The 21779-nt window shown below is 44.1% G+C and overlaps 1 protein-coding gene across 1 annotated transcript; it reads right to left on the reverse strand.

Moving 5' to 3' along the window:
• Positions 1-58: 58 nt before the first annotated feature.
• On the reverse strand, positions 59-21386 carry PPTC7 (protein phosphatase targeting COQ7). Its single transcript, XM_069030441.1, has 6 exons — positions 20949-21386; positions 11716-11895; positions 8802-9000; positions 6552-6675; positions 4765-4894; positions 59-3426 (listed from the first exon to the last, which is right to left on the reverse strand). Exons 1-6 carry the CDS (start codon positions 21148-21150, stop codon positions 3368-3370), a joined length of 894 nt encoding a protein of 297 aa, XP_068886542.1. The 5' UTR covers positions 21151-21386; the 3' UTR covers positions 59-3367.
• Positions 21387-21779: the final 393 nt, after the last annotated feature.

Genomic DNA, 21779 nt, shown 5'->3' on the forward strand with positions numbered 1-21779 from the left:
CACATCCCCACACCAACAAACAGAGGGTTTTACAGGCAACTTGACTTTAAAAAGCACATTTTAGTATAAATACTATATTTATTAAATATCTTTACAATTTATTTAAATGTATTTACAGAACTATTCCTGCATAAGTTATACCTCAGACATGAAATTCACATAATTGCCTCTTAGGTAAGCATAGATGATAGTCTCATTTTAACAGCAACAAAAAAGCATCCTCAGATACAGACTCAGATTTGCTTCATTGTTTCAGCTATCTTTGTCAGAAACTACTGCATACAGTCAGGTTCTCCGCACAGCAGCTGCTTCTCCCCTGGAGAAAGGATGTTCCTTACCAAGAGATGGACATTCCATCACTAAATCCTCCCATCCCTGCCAGACCTTTGCCTCTCCCTTCCCCTCGACTCACTTGTAACTGCCTGGTCCCAAATCTGGTTTTTGGTTTGGTTTTGTTTTCAGCCCGAAAAAGGACATTTAGGACTGTATGTCGCAGCTCTCCCAAAGATAGCCAGGAAAATAGCAAGGAACCACAGAGCTTTTCCAATTCACCACATCTTACCCCTTTTCACCCCAATCCCTACTGCCGCTGCTGCAGCAATCCCAGGTTGCTGGGGGACAAAGCTCCTCCTGTTCCTCCAGATCCCTGCTCCCAACCCAGCAGCTCCCCAAAACAAACCACCACCCTCTGCAGCAGCTCCAAGCCAGCCCGTGCTCCTCTCGCTTCCAAGTCAGGGAACACCTTCCTTGTACATTCCTCTCGTGAACATTCCCACTGACCTAACCCCTAGCAAGTGTTACTGCTTCATGCATCGCTGGGAATTATTTTTGATAGGACGGGCCCTGTCATTTCCTTCTCCAAAGATCAGTTGTGCGCAGACAGCGTAAGTTCATAGGAAAAAATCAGGTTTGATATGTTCAGAGTGCACGTCTTAAAAAAAAAACCAAAACAATCAAGCATGTGATAAAAATATCAATTCTTTATAATACAGTATTGCTTTATAAACAGATGGAAAAGCTAAAAGCTTTACTGGTCTTTGGTGTGCCCGGTGAGGGAAAAACTCATGATTTGTAAATCAAAACCCAAATTTGTTCTTTATTAAAAAAAAAACCCAACAAGTCATGGTGTGATATGAGGCAAACGGCTTTGTGGATACAGACAGGGAGCGCGCCTGGCCCCGGAGGAGCAGAAATTCGGGAATTCTGTCCCCTCTGACCCCGCACATGTCCCCAGGCAAAGGTCTGGAAAGCCGGGAAGGGGCAACAGGAGGGCTGGGGACTGTGCTGAGAGCAGAGAACAGCCCCGGGCCACGGGGGCAGCGCCTGAAGGGAAGGGCAAGGGAAAGAAGAATTGATCAAATCTGCTCTAATCCAGAAGCATGCGAGTAAATACTGGATAAAATGTAAAGACACCCAGAGTGGGAGAGAAAGGCCCCTCCCAAACAAGAAACAAAGCCCTGTTCTGCATGTGAATACATTCCTCCAAGACAGCCAGAGACAGCTTGTTCAGGTTAAGAACAACAAGGACTGACAGGTTGTGCAAAGTTCTCCACTACTCACTGTTCGTGTGTCGCAAAACTAATTAATTTTTCTTCATTAATATAATCCTCCCCATACCCTCACCAAAATCCTATTTTGGTCAAGTTAGGGTAGTTAAGGCATTTTGACAAGTAATTATAAGGTGATTTAAAGTAGATATCTAACATTATGCCAATTGAGGAATAGCAGATAAATTACTGAAGAGCTCCCAAATTAATCACTTATTATAAATGAAATGCCTGTTACAAGCATGATGCATTGAAATATAGTAAAATGACATGTACATGGTACATGTTAAATGACCTTAAATAAAAGCTTGACATAGTTACGCAAATATACAGTACAAGTCCACAAAAATTCTTTAAACAAGTTGAGGTAACCTCAAACTTAAACAGTTTTAATACAATAAACCAGGTAGTAAAAATCTCCTCTTGAGAGCAGGTAAGATTCCTTACTGACCAAGTTTAACTGCACTCACCTAAACAGCAACATTACCCGACTTTTTATATATAAAAACATGGCTTTAATTTATTTCTACATACTTCTCTACCAGCAAAAAAGTTAATGAAAAACTGACCAAAAATATATATATCTTTACAGCTCTCAGCTTTCGTATGAGCCTCAGGAAAGGAAAAGGAAAGCTGGCTGGAAGAAGGGGGGACAAACGTGAGCTACTGTCATTGAAAAGGAAATGTCATATTGCAAAGTGGCTGTTAGATAACTGTAAACATCATTAAGGATCATTGAAACCCCTAAACTTTAGTTGAAATGTAAGTTTTGCTGATTATTCATTAAGTTTCCATTTTCGTACTCGCTGCTGCTGCCGCAGCAGAAGCAAAGAGGTGCCTGTTTGAATCAGAAAGGATCAACTGGACTTAAACTGGTGCAGCATATTCTGTTCTACAAGCAAGAGTGGCAATTATTAACAGAAATTATGTTTTATATCAACAACAGAATTATCTACCCAAAGTGAAGACGCTCAGAGTTGAGGATGAGCTGTTCTTTGTGCAACCTCCCACCGTAGCATTTACCATCATCCCACGCTGAGATGGGTTCAAATGCTCAAAGACCTCAACTGTGGCCAGCTCGGCTGTTTGAGACTGAATTAGAATTTTTGTTTAAAAAAAAATAATAATTATCCACAGCCAAAACATCCAGAACCAGGCCCATTATGGACGAATGATCTGCAGAACTTTTAAGATCACAGTTAAGCACCTGAAATCACAAAACACATTTGCATCCATATAACTTGAACTAGGTTTGTTTGAAATCTCGTACTAGAAAAGGCTCCTAAGGCTGACACCATGGATGGCAAGAGCAGAATGTTTACAGCAGTTATAAATCTCCTGAAAACTGGAGCTCAGAAACACGAAACCTCGGCTATCACTGGAACAAGACTATGCTTTATGGAACTGGGTCTGTAACATACCAGCGAATCTGTCAACAACAGCGAACGTTCCTAGTAAATAGAGTAATATGCCCTCGTGCAGAGGCGTTACCTATTGATCTAGTTTGAAAGATGATCAACCAATTCTACTCCTTGGAAAGTCACATCTCCAACGCGGCAACACTGTGGGATGGATCCTCCCCCTGTTCCGGACAAGGACTAAGCTCTCAAAGACAAGCTCCAAGCCTTGAGCTTCTTCATCTCTTGCTGGCAGACCAAGACCAGTGGACTACGAGTGGTTCTTAACAAGGGCCTCAGCTGCGTCTCTGGCCAGGCTCCGGGCTCAGGGCCGGCTGCCCGGAGCAGCTGGGAAGGAAGGAACAATCCTGCCAGCAGGAAACCGGCCGGGGGGCCCAGGGAGCTCGGGACAGCGCCAGGAGCTCAGTCTGTGTACTCAGCTACGATGGAAAGAAGGACGGTGATGTCGTCTGGTTTCCCCCCTGCAATGGAAGCAAAATCCCACTTATTTCATCAAACCAGAGGGTTGTCTTCTGATGATTTATGACATTCCCCATAGAAAGCTCTTTTAAAACCGGTTTAAGTGTTCAAAACTCGGTTTGAATAGACACAAACTCTGGCTCCCCCACCTCCTTTCCAAAACGAGGGGAGCAGTGACATGTAACACAGCACAAAACCACTCTCCTTTTAAGCTCCAGTGAGATCAAACTATGAAAAGGAGGTCAGAACCTTGAACATTGTTGGTAGCTGGCAGAGCACAAAGCCTGTTTTCAGCAGACTCTTTAATAAATGCACAAAACACCTGACACTGCTTTGTTACATGTAAACTGCCATGAAATCAGATCTCCTCAGGAATTTCCACTGTAAATCAAACACCTCTTTTGCATCTTCTTCAGCACTGTATTACCTCAGGTCTTCCTAAAAGCTACTTAACATTTTTAGTAGTTATTTTTCAATCCTCAACAGCCAGAGCAACACACAAATCCTGGAGAAATGGCCCAGAGGAGAGATTTTGTTATGTGGGAAGTCAAAGCAATCCCTTGGACTCTGGAGATCTGCAGCCTCATTACTGAGTGACTGAGCTTGGAGCAAATATGGAGCCCAAGTGTGACAGCTGCTACCTGAGGAAAGGGGCTTAAGGTTCTTGCAGGAAATCCTGCCCTTCTGATACAGAGATAGGAACATCTCTACTGGCAGAATTATATTTATTTATTTAAAAGTAAAAAATTATTAAAAGAAAGGTGTTTGCTCAGGCTCTGAGGTCTCCCAGGTGTTCCGCCAATACCTTTCTAAAGAACAGAAGTAGAACCAACAGAGATCAGTATGGGGATGCCAGTGATACAAGGGTTGCAAATTCAACCAAAAAGCATATCCCAAATCTACCAAAGAGTGGGCAGAACCTCAGCTGAAATGCAGCAGTAAGATGAGACCTTAAAAAAAACCCAAACAAAAAACTACCCTCACACAACCCCACCCACACCCCTGAATCCAAGCAACAAGTCAAGTACAGGAGTACTGGAGAACTCCTATCAGGCAGGATTCCTGGGGCAGGAATGCACAGATTAGATTAAAAATAAAACAATCAGGGCACTGTGTTCTCCATGCTCCAGCTGCTTCCCCACAGGAGGCTCCTGCTCTGCGGGGCTGGGATGGCCTGTGCAGGCCCTGGGGGCTTTGCCAAATCCCACACGAGCTTGGTGCTCTCCTGCCAACCACATTTCCTACGGTTCTGTTTTCCTACTGGATTTTGGAACAGCAGAACTTCACTTTTTTGAAGATCTCCCCAAGACAGCAGCAGTGGGAGGAGGAGAAGCTCGTACCTCTGACATTCAATCCGTTGTCACAGGCGAACTGCGCAAAGGGTGACATGTACGTGGGGTCATAGGCCAGCTCGTGGGCCTGCTCAGCAATGCTCCGTGCAGTCTGCTGGATGCTCTCGTAGTTGGAGTTCTACATTCACGAGGAAAAGAGTTCATTCTTATTCAGAAGCCTACAGAAGTTGTTGTGCTGATCTGTGTCAGGTTTGGAGATCCCTCACTGCCAGGGCATTAATTATCACATTCCCTTGCAAACAGAGCCTTCCCCATTCTTTAGGCTTTGTAAATTGGGTTACAGCTGTGGATCTTCACGAGGGACGGCCAGACCTCAAACCCCCACCAGGAGCTCAAGACTTGGGTTTGGAGGATTTCCAGAATTTAGAAACTTAGAAGAATAATACTCAAAACAGACTAAACTGTGTCATCTGAAAGGAACAGAGCATTTGGCAGCTGTCCCTGCAGGGCACCCTACAAGGACCTTCCCTGCCTCCCAAGCAGGGTCTGGTGAAGTATTTGTTTTATCTTGAGTGCAAGTCTTGCACCTCTGGCTCTCTTGCACCCCAGCTGACGAGAGCACACTTGGGGTGAAGGGGCACTTTCAAGTCAGATGAGAAAAAACGCACTGAGAGCACACACACTTTCTCCAGGATGTTTTTTTCCCTGTTTCAGTAATTCTGCTGCTTTACTCCCAGGCTTTTCTCACTCAAGCCAACATGATAGACAACCACTGCTCTTTTTGTCTGTAGCCATTTTTAAATGCCTTGTCATTTCAAGAGCCTTCCCTGCAGGTTTGGGAATTAGCAGGCATTTATGTGATTAACTTTTGGCTGAACCTCTCCGGGAACTCCGGTGCCTTTCCCAAACACACCAAAAGGTGGAGCTCAGCTTTCTTCCACAAGGGAATTCCAGCTCCAGTGGCCAGCCTGGACACCCTTACCCTCTGCAAACAAGGGTGTGAGGTGGCTGCAGCCCCAGTGACACATTAGTGACCTGTGGAGCTGCAGGATAAGTGGAGGCCAAATTCTCTTAAAATCACACTGTAATTCTCTTATTTGCATTTCACAGCAAAATAGTTTCCTCAAGGAGTTTATACATATTGATATCTCCTTAAGTGTACTTTCCTTTCTGTAAGTAAATAGCCTGAAGCTAAATGTTCTCAGCCAAGTTAAAATATTTTAATGTATTCTTACTATTTAAAAAGAACATTTGTGGTCACTAATGTGGAACAGCTGACAGGATTTTTTTTTTACAGAACACTGAAGATTTTCAAGCATGTACAACCCACAATTCAGACAGCCCATACTGTGTCAGAATTACTGGTTTATAAACCTTCAGAGAAGCTGAAGGTTATTTTAAGTGTAAGCTCACCCTCAAGTAACCCAGAAGAGGATTCTCTATTTTCCTGTGTATCATCTCCAACCTGCAGGTGCAGTGTGTGGCCAAAGGCAGCACCTGCTACTGAACATATATCTCCCCCTTCCCTTCCCCTCCTCCTCTCCCCCTCCCTCACCAGCTACTGACATGGAACCAGCTGTCACTTGGGAAATTTATGCCCAAGCTGCTGCTTCTGGATTCAGCCTGGATGCAGATGCAAGAGAAAGCCCTCTGGGGTCAATGTCCCTTGCACTGCTCCCATGGGGTATTATCTGAAAAGCCTTTTAATGATCCAGCACTTTGTGGTGGGGTTTTTATATAAAACACAAAGGTTTTGTGCATTAGAAGTAAAGGTAGTAACTATAAAGGTTTAGCCAGCACAAAAGATGTGAGAGCTTGAGGACACACACACTCACCTTCAGCTTTTTCAACTCCTGCAGGATCATGTAGTCAGGCATGTTGTCAAACAGTCCGTCTGTGGCGGTCAGGATGATGTCCCCAAGCTGGACATCGAAGGACGTGCTGTCAGCAGCCTCGGGGCTGGGGAGGGGACAGAGGTTAAAGGACTCCAGCCCTCACAAAGACACCAAACAACCTCAAAGAGCACATCCACAGCTCCTGCACTTCACTACTCTTTGGTGGTTTGTGCAAGAGAATGAAATAATCACTCCCTGTGGAGCTTTAGTCCCAGGATGGGCTGTCAGGAAAGCCCCACCACAGGCACTGTGACTGCAAACAGGTCCTGTTCCAGTTATTGCACCCAGGATTTGCAGTTAAAATTCCCACATGAACAATCCTGCAAACTAATCTGCTTCAGGAGTGTGTCTCCATGGAAACCATTAAGCAGAATGGCAGCTCAGGGCTTCCTTCTGCTCATCTTGAAGATGTAAGAGAGCAATACTTGAAAGGACAATTCCTAATGGGTCTGGCCCATACACTTCAGGATTTTGAATCACTTTCTAATTCAATGGAATATGAAACATGTCTGGAAATCACTACCAGAGTCTGTTGGAATGCTTGTGTCTAACACATTACACAACACCAAGAGGAGAAAACACCTAGTTTGGACATGAATATTGCTGCAAAATCTGATTCTCAGAAACAACATTAACAAACCTTTCATTTTTAAAGACTCTTCAGGGGTCTGTAAAAGGGAGAAATTGCTGCATCCCAGGCCACTGGGCTCTGCCAAAACACAGAGGAGCTGCTTTGCTCAACTGATGTGTAGCTTCAGGAAGGCTGATGGAGTTAAGATTGCCTGCCTATGCCCATATATAGCCAAATTCATCACTAAAGTGGGACAACAAATAAAAAAGGACAGGAGAAGCGTTTCGACAAGGAGCATGAGTACTAATTAACGTCAGGAACAGTGCAGGAACCAGCCAGAAAGCTGTAATCATGATTCAGAGCTGAAGTGTGGGAGCACATTTATCTTGTGCTTTCCTTATTACTGGATGACTCAGATTACTTGGCTTCCCTGACTTCCACTGGACATTATCAATTATCCTTCTGCTCTTTGTTTTTACGATCTTCCTACAGATGACAGAGAGTATCAGGAAAATTAAGATTTTTACAGCTCTGGAATTTCAAACCATCATTTAATTTTAGTCTAACAAAAAGCTTGGATTACTGAAAGGTTCTAATTTCAGAGTTCTACCCTGGCTTCCCCTCAGCAGTTGCAGGATGAAGAAATAAAACCACACACAAGAACGGTCAGGAGTTTCAACAGCTTAACCAACACTTTCAAAAAGAGCTATTTTGGATTAAAGTCTCAACCTTTACTGCATCAGCCCTGATACTGCATAGAATCATTTGGGTTGGAAAACACTCAAGCTCATTGAGTCCAAAACTTCAGCTGCCTACTGCATTCCCTGTATTCCACGGCCACTCTTTGAGGATTCTGTTACCATCTCATATTCACATGAGGGGTGTTACTTTAATGAGGGAGACATTTCTGAGAGCTGCATTTTAACACGTATTTGAAAGCTGTTTGGTTTTGAATTTATTTCATATTACTGGTGAGACTTCACAAAGTCAGGATGGATCAGCCTGACATTCCTAGGGGAAGACACAAGAACAAGCCTGCCTTTGAAACAACTCATTTCTGTGAACAGATTGTCCTTTCCTCATACTCTCATTCCCAGCTTGGTGTTCCGCCAAACAGTTTTTTTGCTCGTTTTGGTCAAATACAATATGCTGCTGGAAACAGCAAGTTGGAAACACAAGTTACAGTCACATGTCCCTCTGCTCTATTCTTCAAGCACTTGCAACCTCGGTGCCAAGATATCTAAATTAGCTACTCCAAACAGTCCCAAGGGAGCACAGACAGGGATTGGAACCAAAGCTGCTGGTAAGTCCAGCCACTTGTCCACACACCAGCTATAGTGGGTGACATCTCCCCATGGATCAGAACATGCCCATGGCTGTGGGAATATGCCACCATGAACAGCCCAATAAATTCAGACTGTGCAACAGGTACAAAGTTAAGTACAAGGTGAGAAATGTTCCCATTTTATCTAAAGAGGGAGGGTAGCAGGTGCAGGACCTGTCTGGATACTTGTTTAAATCCTATGTGCTACAGAAGAGCCCCACAGCAGCAAAACTGCAACTTTTTGGGAGCTGGTCACACGCACAGGTTAAAAATTAAGGTTCCTCTTCCCCCTTACCTGTCACTTAAGACAACTCCTTCTGCCTCTGGTGGAGCTATTGACAGCTGGAAGGGAGTGTTGAAGTAATGCTGCTGCTCATCGGATCGATGGACGACTTCTCCTCCTCTGACTACCAAAAATCCAGAATCTCCCAAGTTGGCTGTATGTAAACGATGACTTGATCTGTCCAGGACTACTATACAAGCTGTGCTGCTCCCTGCAAACACAGTGACTGCAGTCAGCCTTACAGAAACTGCTTGTTCTCTCACTGATTTGATCAATAGTTCAATTATTACAACACTTACCAAAGCTTAAAAGTCAGGAGAAATGGTAATACTCAACAATGCCAGAATTAATATAAAATAAAACTAGCAAAATGCTAGAAATCTTTGCAATGCAAACTATGATTTTTGTGTAGAATTTACTCTTCCTGCTTTGATTTTGGTAAACACGTTATGCTGACAAATACCTGTTTTGTTTGGCTTTATTTACAGTTTTCCATCCCAACATATGTCAGCACATTCTGCTATAGGACCGGATTTACAGAACTCACATAAAATACTGAAATTCCAAAATCATGGAGATAATAGAATTCTAGTAGCATCCATACAATACTAGGAGCTCTCCACACAGTTTCACTCATCAGCTGTAAATAAACCACACCAAGTAAAGAACTGTTTGCAATTATGTATTAGGTCCTGCTGCATTTCTCTGCTCAGAACATGAAATGCTTTTCCTCCCAGCCTGGCTCTGCAGAGCTTGCTTCACGTTTAAAAAATAATAATCCTGTCACGTCTTCAGGATACCAACTCCACAAGTTTAAGGAAAACATGTTTCAGAGACAAATACTATTCCAAATTAAAGTAATAGCAGAAACATGATGTCAACTGTGCTTGGAACTATCCCAGCCATGCTTGAGGGCACTGAGGAATTCTCCATTCATTCACTGGGAAGTAGCCACCAACTGTGCTTGGTTGCAAGCCACAAAAATGCTGTATTGCAAAGAAACCTGAAGTCCTTCACAGCAAACAGCCATCGCTCAATTTTGCAAACAGGACAGCACAGCCACCAAAAAACCTTTCAATGCCCAAGGGGATGAAATACAGCTACAGCATTTCTTCTCGACTTCTACCCCGTATCACCAGCTCATGAACTGTCTTCATCTTCTACCTTCATGTTCTTCCAGCAGGATTTTCCAAGCACAGCTCCATGTTGGACAGATCACAAGCTTGCAGTGAGCAAAGCTTAGGATCAGGCTTGCTAGAGCAGAAGTCCAGCTGGCTCCAGGCATTGCCCGTTCCAGATGTTTCTCTTTCTAACAGAGTTCCCTGCAATGCACTTGCCCTGAATCTGTTCTCTAGTGAACACACAGGACCTTCTCCATCCTTAATGAATGTTAAGTCAAAGCAGTATATCTGGAAAAAGCAGTATATCTGATTTTATATGTGACAGTGTCCAAAATTGTTCTGCAACACAAAAGTGATTAAATAAATGGCACAGATTCTCCCCTTTTCAGTTTTATTTTGTATTAGTTACTGGATCAATCCTGATGAACCAAGTATCCAGGCTTAAAGCACAACAGCAAGGAAAAGTTATTGCCTAGTGAATCTTTCTTAATGAAGTCTTCTCCAGTCCCTTTATTTTAAATAAACTCTAAATGCGCATTGCTGTGGCAATTCCAGTGGTTTATTCCTCTTGCTAAAAATACTGTTCTCAGTTAAAGGAGAAACACTAAGGATCATTAGTTTCCAATTCTAACTCTATTAGCAGAGTGTAACCAGGAGGCCATGTGTGGAATGCAGATCTTGTGACTCAGCACACGCTGCTTTTCAGCACTGCAAAGGTCAAGCCCAGCCGAGCTGCTCCGTCTCCAAAGGCGTAGGGAGAGCTCTCACCAGTGCCCCACTTTGCAGCTCACTTACAGCTACATCTGCTTTGCACAAATAGGCACCATTCAACACACCAAATCCTAATGTAATTACTGACCACTGCTTTTTTGTGACACTTAAGGTCACTCCTGAGGTTCCAACCTATTCTTTAGGCATATAATGCGAGAACATCTGTTCCCAGCTCAGCAGACAAGTTAAATATAGCTCACACAGCACTGCTCTGGCACAGCAGCTTAAGGTCAGGTGAGCCGTGTGCATTTCATGCAGGGCAAACACTTTCTTGGTGCAGAAGAGGTCTCATGTCCTTTAGAGAAGTGTCCCCTTGGCAGAGTTGTCAGCTGAGGCCAAGTGTCACCTCTCTATCTGCTCCCAGTCCCCAGGCAGCTGAATGCCCTGTGGCCCATCAAGGTTAACACAGAATATGTGAAGCATCTACTTCAGCTGGCTTTCAGAAAGATCTGTAATGAATCCCCCCACAAAGATTTATAAAAATAATGCTACCAGAGATCGCATGATATGAATTACTGAAGTCAACCAACTGGGGTTTGAGTCCACAGGACATAAAAGGCAATAGGAGCAGAGTAAGGCCAGGAATGAACAGAACTGCATCCAATTATCCTCAGAAAATATTTTTCCTTGCATAGCTGAAGCAGAAAGCCACAACCAGCCATGAAGAGTTTTTAGCAGAGAACAGTTATTTATACATATAAAATACAGAGTGAGCACATGTGCACAGTGTGTTCCACTGCAGAACTCGCTCTGCAAACTCTGGTGAATTCACCCTTCCCACAGAAAGACTGTTGGCCTTGTATTCTATAGATAAATACACACACATCAACACTCCCTGCATTACTAAATTAATTAAAACAGTTTCGGAGAAAATAAGGATGCCACCAAGGCAACTACATTTCTATGTTTTCAGTTAATTAAGAGATGTTAACTGCCTGCAAATTAGAATGATAACAGATTCAAGCACCCTTCAGTAAGCCCATGTGTAGGTAACACACAACCCAGATTGAACTGACATATTTTTGGTGTCTTACCAAGCAAAGGTACTTTGTTCTGCAGCAGCTCACAATAGCCTGCGGTGAGAATTCCAACAGGATTGCTTGGAACAAACCGTCCTTCTTTTACTAAACGTTCACACGTTCGCATGAGAGTCCCTGAGAACTGAGAAGGGTCAACCCCGTAGTCTCTCCAGCCACCTACACCATCTGCCACCCCTGCAAGGAAACACAAAACCAGAGTTACCTGAACAGAAATGGCTTTCAAAACAAAGGGTTTCATTATTTACATCACTTATGATCTAAGTAACTAAAAGGTAGGACACGGCACCTGCTTGGAAAACATTTTTGGTTAACGTAACAAATTTCTGAGTATTTTTAAGATAACTTCTGGTAGGAGCTCCCAGACCAAATTCCAAATATAATCTGAATTGCTGAAAGGAAGGTAAAAGTCTCATGCTGAGAATGAGGAGGCTGTCTCCACTAGAGAACAAATAATGAGAAATTTGGGGTTAAGATGGGGATTCAATCCCATTAACCTCTCATCAGTCCATTAAAAGGGAAGAGGTTTCATTAATTTTAAAGGTGAAGGTCAACATTTTAACTAGTACAGAAATGACACAGAAACACTTGCTGCTATTCAGCAGCACAGTTTTTTTTCCCAGACTATCTACTCATATGAAGGACAATGATTTCTATTTGGTGTTTTTAGTATCTGTAGAAAATAAACCCCCATTTTACAAGTGTTTTCCAAAATCCATGTAACCAACACAATACTGGGACCTATCCCTTTCAAGGAGAGTTCATTGCTTGCAGCTTCAGCCAAGCAAGAGAATGAAAACTGACTGTGATCCAGACAATTTTCAGTTATTTGAAATAACCCAGAGATCAGAAAATTAGACCAATTCTACCAAAGCCTGGGAAGCTTCTAAGCAACCACATGGAAAACAGTGACTGTGGTCATGGAAAGGGGGTGATCAGAGGGAGGTGAGCAGCAGACACATTTTCTGCTGGTCGTTTGGTTCAAGAACTTTGAACTTCTTCCAATTGCCTAAATGACAAAAGCAAAATACCGCTCGAGGTATTATTTGAGATTAAAATGTTACTTTGTGGAAATTTTTCCAAAAATCTTTTTGATCCTCAGCATGAGACAAATAATTTCAAGCAGATTTCCAAAACATAGTAAAGCTGAAATATGTTCATGATAAAAGCACAAAAAATGAATTTCAGAGCTCAGATTGTGCTGAAGGACAGTCTGCTCAGGAAAAAAGACACCACTATTATCAAAGGCATGAAAATGTGAGTGAGAAGATAAAACTCAGTTTCCCCATCTCTGAATGCCCTTCACATGGGACATGGTCTGAAACTGAGACGGGAGGTTTAGAGCCGACCTTGGAGTGAACTATAATCTGACAGGAGGTTATAGGCAGATTCTGAACAGCCTATCAACATTAATCAGATTTCTCCCTAAAATAGTGCACAACCTTTTAGACACCTGCTTTGTCCCTCTGCTTTCTCAGAAGAATGTTACAGGAATGCAGATCCCTGCATTCACCTCTTTGAGCAGTCCCTGGCAAGAAGCTCATGCAAAAGCACCCTGCATTGTCAGAAATTACTTTTCTGGATCCTTCAAGGACAGATTAATCCTCTCCCTACAGGTCTCACAACCTCATATTAATACTGGATTAACCCTTTGCTTTCTGCTGCCACACAGACAAGTCTAAAATAGGAGATTATAAAGGAAAGGTTCTAGATCCAGAACTCGAAACAGAAACTCAGCTTCAGGTCAGATGATAGTGCTTTATGTGAAGGTACCAGATAAACTTTTTGTTCCTTCCCTTTAAGATGAACATGGTCCAGATGTATTTCTGTGCTGCCTCACTAACAACAGGTTAATGCAATGAAAAGATGATGTTTGACAAATGCTGCCCAAAGCTCTTGGCTCCCAAGGCAGTTACAAAGAAAGCTCAGCAGAAGCTACGGAGTTCCCTCAAGCCATCCAGAAAAGCCTTTTACTTCAGTGCTGGGAAACACTGGAACAGAAACACTACAGCTTTAGCACAGAGTACCAGAAAGGCACCACAGCAAGCACCTGAGAAGGCCAATTATCAAAACCTATTAAATTTTTAAAGGAAAAATGAGCATGCCATCTGACTTTCTTTATTCATTTCTTACTGCAGGCAGGAAATATGAATCCATAATCATGGCAGCACCCTTCATACTCTATCCTGAGCCATATACTGCCTTTGTCTGTCTGCCTTCCTGTCTGCTTTTTGCAAGCTATAAACAGCTTTAAGTAGGTCCTGCCAGTGCCTTCCAAAGCAATCACCCTCTAAACATCCACCAGCAGCTCCTCTGGCTTTGCTGGGTACCACACTTGAGAGGACACACTGTCTGATCCCACAGCACCAGGACAGCTCCGCTGTCTCCCTGCTCCCTGGCACAGAAGCTGACACAACCACTGCATTCAGGAGCAGGCCCTGGAGGCTGCTTTCAGTGACACCTCCACAACCCCCCATCAGCTACCAACTGTATTTCTTGGCCTTGCCCCAAATGGAGAAGAGGGGGGTTTATAAAGGTTTGGGGCCAAGACCTTTAATCATCCTGTCCTACCTTCAATATGGTTTTAAAATAAACCCAGCATCTTTGCATTCTACAATCTCTGTAAACTGAACAATTTCACATGGGAGAGGAATAGGTGATTTTGAAATAGTTTGAGTAAACTGCTACTGATATAGATGAAATGTAAATGAGAATAAAGTTTAAGTAAACTTTACAGCAAATAAGGAGTGAAACTATTTCAAACTCCAGAAGTAGCAAAAACTAAACACTCAACTTTGATTAATACCAGGTTTTCCCTCTGTCATCAAAAGAAAATTCAAAGGTGTTGCTATTGGTAAGATCACTCCCAAGGAATAATGCCAAGCTCTATTTATATATAATACCTTTGCTTTCATCCAAGAAAAAAAAAGGGTATATATTCAAAATAATTACCTTTTCAACAAATACTCATGTTTTCCTTTGAGCCATAAACCATTGTGTTCCAGTATTAACCATATTATAAATTAGGAATCACAGGACATTTAAGACAAACTGCATGGCTGAGAATTGCTGAAACTGAACTGTACACAAACCTTGGGGTTTTTTTCATTCAAGCCATTGAGTAAATGAGAAAATTTTATAGAAAGAACATTTCTGTGGCTATTTCCTGTTCAAGTCCATGCAGAAATTACACAAACATCCACGTGACAGTGCAATGCCTACAGCCAGATGAACCACCACTGTAAATAAAGCAATTGAAAATTTCACAATAAATTACTTCAAAAGAATAAATACTTCTCAAGTATTTAACTATATTACAGAGATTTCTCAGAATCTGAGAGTTAACACTCCTCTACATTGCCTTGTGCTGGAAAATACACAAATATGCCTGCCAGATAAAATACTTGCTGCATGTGTCAATCCAAAAACGGGCTTTTTCCAACTCCTCAAAGATTCAGAGTATCAAAATCTCTCTTACAGAAACACCTGTCAGGAAGTTACAAGACAAAGCACAAGTGACTGATGCTGCAGCACTGAAACTGAGCCAGGGAAGATGCTGGCAGTGAAACTTGTTAAAGCTGATTTCAAAATGCTAAAAGCACCTGGGATAAGATGCCAGCTGAAATGCAAATGCGAAGTTGTTTTGCCTGCCAGTACATGAGTTCCCTGCAGAAGCCCAGGGAAAACCAGCCAGTGCTGAAAGCAGCAATATCTGCTTTTCACCACTCACTTGTGCGAGATCCAGGTGCTCTGCCTGGTTCAGAGCAAATATAAACTAAACAGCCTGAGAGTTCATAACAAACCCCTGATACTGATCAAACCCTGTTTAATATAAATAATGTTATGAGGGCCAGATCTGCTTAACTGGGAAATTAACCTGCCCACAGTCAGAGTCCAAAAGCACCACCCTGTCCCAAAAATCTCTTGAGAGATGGATACTTTGAAATATTGCATCAGCCAAGAATAAAAATCACACAGAGAAGCACCAGGCAGGCACAAATGTGTCAGCAGGAGCTGCTTTTGCATGCAACCACAATTAACTTTCTAAGGCACTCCGCACATCCTACTGAACTTTCAATTTCTTGAGATTCTTACCTGAAATAGCAATGAATCACTGCTAAAAGAACATCAAAAGGATATATTTTTAACTGAATTTTGCATCAAATGTGAAGGCTAAAATGGTAAAAAGGTGCAATGAGTTGCACCATACAAGTTTGAAATATAGCACCTAGTATTTGTCAACATATCAGAACTGAGATAAACTGATAAGATTTGTTGTGTTATCAGTGGTAGGATAAATCACACACACCTAGACAGGTTCTCCATCAAAACCAAGTCCAATGCTCAAAGCCAGCACTGACCCTCAGCAGCTTCCCTGGATCTGTCAGAGCCAAAGGGTGTCTATCCCCTCCCCAGGGTTTTGACAAAGAAAATAGCCCAGTTAAATACAAATCCCTAAAGGCAGATTGTGTGTGACTGCTAACAAGTTACAGAAGGAACGGTTACTTATTCACACTGTTACAGTAAAACTTAAACTACCCTTGCATGAAACAGAAAGGTTCTGGAAGAGTAGCTGGGTAAGTGACAACAGGGAGCAAAAAACAAAGGCAAAGTGAGCAATGATCTTGAAGAACAAACTGAAGGAGAAACAGGGAACTGGAAACATTAAATTGTGCACCTACTCCCAGAAAAAAGCAAGAGTTCCTCATTCTATTTCCCCCCCACTACAGCATACTCGTTCCTGAAGCAGATTTTTTCAGGTAGACTTCTTCCTTATTTTATTGAAGCCTGAGAAAACACTCAGTGGATTTGGGGAGCTCCAGGAGAACACTAAACTATAATTTATTTATGAAGGCTTTATAAAAAATTCCCTAGTTACAACTATTTAATTTCTCAGGGTGTTCAGTGACTGTGGAACTGATGAGAAAGGACAGGTACCGGGGGCAGACACTGAAATAAATCCCTGCCAGCCTGACCCATCCCAGGCTCAGTATTCACAGCATGGATGAACCAGAGCAAAGAGCAGGAGATTTTTCCAAGGATTCCTATGACATAGGTATGATTAACCCTCACCTCCGGTACTGTGCTCAGCTTTGCTTATTTCTCCCTGATTTCTGACAGAATCTGCTCTTCCTTCAGCAGAAATGAATGGAAAACTGGCTGCCAACAACAAGCATCAATAGCATTTACAGCTAAAACTAGTGCTCAACTGGAAATTCTGACCTGAATACTTGTGTGCAGTGTCCTTGCAGAAACTGTGGGGAAGAATAACCAGATATAAGCTTCATTCTCAGAGGTTATTCAATGCTGCTCCAGAGCAGCTCTGCTGACAAGAAAGGCAGCCAGTGTGACTATTAATGGGGTAGTTCTCAATCTGTAGTTTCCCTACAAATGCCAGCACCGATACTCCCGTGTTAAATAGAAAATTTCCTGTGACCTGTTACAAACTAAGACACGTGTGCAGCTCTGCAAATCTCTGATCACTGCCTCTCAGGTGCCCTGAGCTCTCCAACACAGTAGGTGAAAGGCTACTCCAAGGGAGGCAGGCGATTCTCACCTCCTTTAGTGTGATAAGTTGTGATAAGGCAGCAATCTCTTTAATGGGTATGATACCAAATAAACCACTTAACATAGTCCTCTATAACCTTCAGGCATCCAAGTAAGAATCCCTTCCTCCTCTACAGCTGCCAGAACAACCTTGACATTTCATCTACAAATCCATTTAGGTGCTGAAGTTTACTTTTCCTGATGACAGTGACACTAACAATATTCCAGGGGCTTTGTCACTCTGCAGTTTAACCTGCCTCCTATGCAGGCTGCTGACAATTTGCAAACCAAGTGCAGTTCCCTTCCCTTCAGAGTAGCTGCCCTGCAGCACCTAGACACTCCCCTCTCCCCAAAACCTAAAAATCAAGATTTACAGCAAATAGAACAATTGTCAAATTTTAACTCTGCAGTGAACAAACAGTTTCCTGCTGTGAGACAGTTTTTCCTTACTCCTGGGGGACAGAAATAGTTTGGAAGAGTCAAGTCACACTGGCTACACCCAAACTTGTACCCAGCACAGACATTGTATAAGTGATGCTGTCACGGGATGCGCATTGGCTGCTGCACTGTTTCAATAATGAGTCACACAACAGCTTGGAAAATCCATAAAAAATGAGCAAAGACATCAGGAGCCTGATAAGGCTGGAATAAGCAAGAAAAGGCAGATCCCAAAATTAAGGAAAAAAACTATCACCAGCATGTGACACCTCAAAATTTCCAGTGGTGAAAACACTGGCTTTAATGGTACATTAGTGAAATGGTTATAAAACTGTTCAAGCTAATTTAAAAAATTTGCCTTGTTCAAAATGTAGCAAAAATCCTCCTTGCATACTAATGAGAAAAAACAGAGGTGTCAGTTCCTGAAGAGTTTTGGTTTTCAGCTTTGAAAAAAACAGTATTTCTGTCCTCAAAAGTTCCAAAGGCATCAGATATCAAGCAGTACAGAACGTCTCCCAAATCTCTGTGAGAGATCTCAATACTCTGAGGATCTGAACACCCAAGACACTGGCAGTGAATGAACAGAAAAGTACATCGTAGTACAAGCAGCAGAGAAAGGAAACACAGGCCCGAATTGTAAAACTCTAGAGATTAACATTAGCAGTAAAGCCATTTCCTTTCCTCAGGGTGATCCCTAAGGAAAAGCTCCTGTTCTGAGCTTCTTGTTTCTCCCTGTGCTCAGCATGGGAAGAAAACACACAAATCTGATGGGTAAGTTCCACACAAAAGCACAAATGAGACAAAACTCTCAAGTATTCGAGAACACCAGTAACAGGCCTTATCAAGCCTTGTACAACTACGGGAGGACTGGAAATAACCTGATTCTTCATAAGCTTCCTGCTGATCTTACCATGAAAGGATAAAGCTCAGACTAGAAGACACTGTTAAACATTCAGCCTTTGAACTATACAGTACACATATAACAAAAGAAGTGTTTAGCATTTTGATTCTGCCATAAACACAGTTCCAAGTCAACTCTTGTTTGACCTAAGAAAATGAATCCCCAAGCACTCATGCCAAACGGCTGGGAGTAGTTCTTTCACTGTTCCACCACACCCAATCCATCCCACACAGGCAGGCTTTCCATACACTGGTTCTAGAAAACAATGGCACAGAGGAATTTTAAATTAATTATCTGGCCTGGCTTTGTCACTGATGACTACTCACTCCAAGTGATACACTTGAAATTTACTGTGTCAAGTGTTCACTTCGGCTCAAACCACGTGAGCCTCTTCCTTAAATGTCAAAAAATTAAGTCGGAAACCCAACAGTGCAGCTCAGACAGTTTTGCTGAGGTGCAGAGTTAGGGACTGAAGTAGCACAAAATTTATGAGGGTCTTAAAAAAAAAATCATTAAGGAACCTCAGATTTGTGATGAGAGTAAGAGGAATTGAGGGCAGGAAAACACTGGTGGTGCTGAAACTGTCTCTGCAGCAGTGCAAAACGGCTGGTTGAGAGAGTAAAGAGATGATCCCAGCAGCAGAAACTGGGAGAAAACTACTGTTTGTAAACTTAAGAGCTACAGATGAAGAAAAAGCATCAAGTTAGAAGCATCAAAACCCACTGGAACATTCCTGTTTTTGCAGAAAATACAGAGATTTTGGGGTTTCAGTATGCATATTGAAAAAGCAATAAAGAACTGACATAAAAATAGCTTTACCAGGGAAGAAAAACTCAAAACCAAACAAACCAACAGCTTTTCTATTTAAATTATTTCCTTGGTACTTAAGACATTCTGGTCTGCTGCCCTCTTTGCTGTTTGATCCTTAAGTGGAGCTACAATTCTGTTTGTTTCCAAGTTGCCATGAAAATTAATGCAAAGACCAACTTAGAAATGCAACTCTGTTGATTCCAGGAGGAACACAAGACAAACTGTAGGTCTACATACAGTAATTACCAAATATGGCCAAAACCCCCTAAACATCATCAAATGGGGCTAAATCTATTCCTTCCCCACACAAAGAGTCCACTTCAAAATACAGGAGATTCTGCATTTCTCTCAAGGGCAAACACCAATTGCTCAGTTATTTATCAGTGCTGGCCTAGCATGAACTTTAAAGGCAGCCAGGGTTAGTCACATGCTAAAGGAAGGGTGTCCAACAGCTAATTCTAATCCAAAAAAGTTTATCTGGAAGAGGCACCACAGAGAAGATGGAGAGTGCCTAAAATGCACGCACCAAGCTTCCACATCTTGAAAGCTGTGGCATCACTTACAGTAACAGCTCCCTTGAGAACAACCAGCAATAACTGTTACCTAGCACCAACTTACAGCTTCCTGAGGAAAACGTCTCGGCTCTACTAAATGGCAACCAAGTTACAATGACAGCGCCAAGCTGAAGAACCATCACCCACTTCCACAGCATGAGATGCCACAGTGCAACCCCACCGTTTTAAAATAAATAAATGCAAAAAATGAACCACAGAAAGGGACATGGAGGAGGGAAGCTTTTTTTGGAGCGTCAAAGTTTTGGTGAAAATTTGCTTCTGGTGGTTACACCACAACTAACTTGTGCAGTGTCAGTCAGCCAAATTCAACCTTGAGTACACAGAAGAAAGGTCAAGCACTGTCAAAAGCAATGCCGCATATAGCCTGAAGATTCTACTGATTATCCATAGTTATTCACTACTTCTAAAATTTGAACCCTCAAGATTTATTTCACCCATGATTCTAAACCAGAGAGTGCAATCAGGCCAGAACAAACAACGAAACTGAAGCTTGACATTTGATTCCAGTCTCAATGTCACTCTGCCTTTCACTTGACAAGGACATTGCACGCGTTAAAATCAGGAAGTGCCTGTTCAAGTGATCTTTTCTGTGGAAATGCAATGCATGTACACGGGGCTCGGTTAGGTGTTAAAAGAAAGAAAGTGAAACGCACTGGGAGCTGTTTCTCTGAGTTTTGGAGCCACCGGGCCTTATAGGCACCCACAGGTGAAACGCCCAGGCTGGGCCCGGACAGCGGGCACACACAGCCCCCCATGCCAAAGGCGGACAGAGCTGCAACAAAGAACACGAGAGCTTCCGTGGGAAGCTATAAAAGCGAACTCATGGTGACACTGACAGGCAGAACCAGCTCCTTTGTCTGCGACCGGAGGTTGAGCCGCTCGCCATGTGCAGCTCCGGGAGAGAGGGGAGGTCACACAGCGAGGCCGAAGCCACCTCAGCCCCCGGCCCGGGCACTTACCCAGCACATCCGCGGTGCGGTGCCGCGCCACGAAACAGGCGTCATCCCCGTAGCACATCCCTTTCTTGAGGATGCCCTTGCGGAAATCTTTGCCGAAGCCACAGCTGGCCGTCACCAGGCTGTAGTCGCGGGAGTCTGTCTGCGAGAGGCCGCCCAGGACCGCCCGCGCCACCAGCCTGCCGTAGGAGAGCACCGAGAACATGGCGTGGGGCGCCCAGCAGCCGAGCGCCAGGAACGCGGGGAGCCACCGGCGCAGCCGCCTCCTGCCCGCCGAGCGCCCGCCGCAGGGCGCCAGCCTTCCTTCCCCTGCCCGCCGGCCTGCGCCGCCGCTGCTCCGAGCTCTGCCCGCCGCGGACCCTCGTCCCTCCGGCTGCGGTTCACCCGCCCTCACGGCCCGCGAGCTTGCCCCTCACGGCCGGGCTCGCCGGCAGCGCCCCCGCCTTCCGCGCCACACCCCCACCACCGCCCCCCCCCCCCCCCGAGGGGGGCTGTGCCAGCTGCCCGCGAAGCTCTCGGGGCTCTCTCCGGGCTCGCTCCCCGCCGCCCGCGGTGCCCGGTCAGAGCCGCCCGCGCCGCCCCCGCGCCCCGCCGCCCGTCGCCGCCGCCATCTTCGCCGCGCGTGCTGAGGTGAGGGCCCCGGCGCTGGGCGGGGCGCGAGGTCGGCCCCGCCTCCCCCTGGCGGCGCGCGTGCGCAGCGGCGGCGCGCGGCCACCCCCCATTGGCTCCCCGCCCCGCCTCATTTGCATGTTGCGGGACAATAACAGCGGGCGGCTCCCGGCAGCCCCCGCGGCGCCGAGCGGGGTCCGCGCCCCCGCCCCCCCCCCCCCCCGC

This window comes from Aphelocoma coerulescens, chromosome 15, assembly GCF_041296385.1.
Source record: "Aphelocoma coerulescens isolate FSJ_1873_10779 chromosome 15, UR_Acoe_1.0, whole genome shotgun sequence".
NCBI classification, from domain to species: domain Eukaryota; kingdom Metazoa; phylum Chordata; class Aves; order Passeriformes; family Corvidae; genus Aphelocoma; species Aphelocoma coerulescens.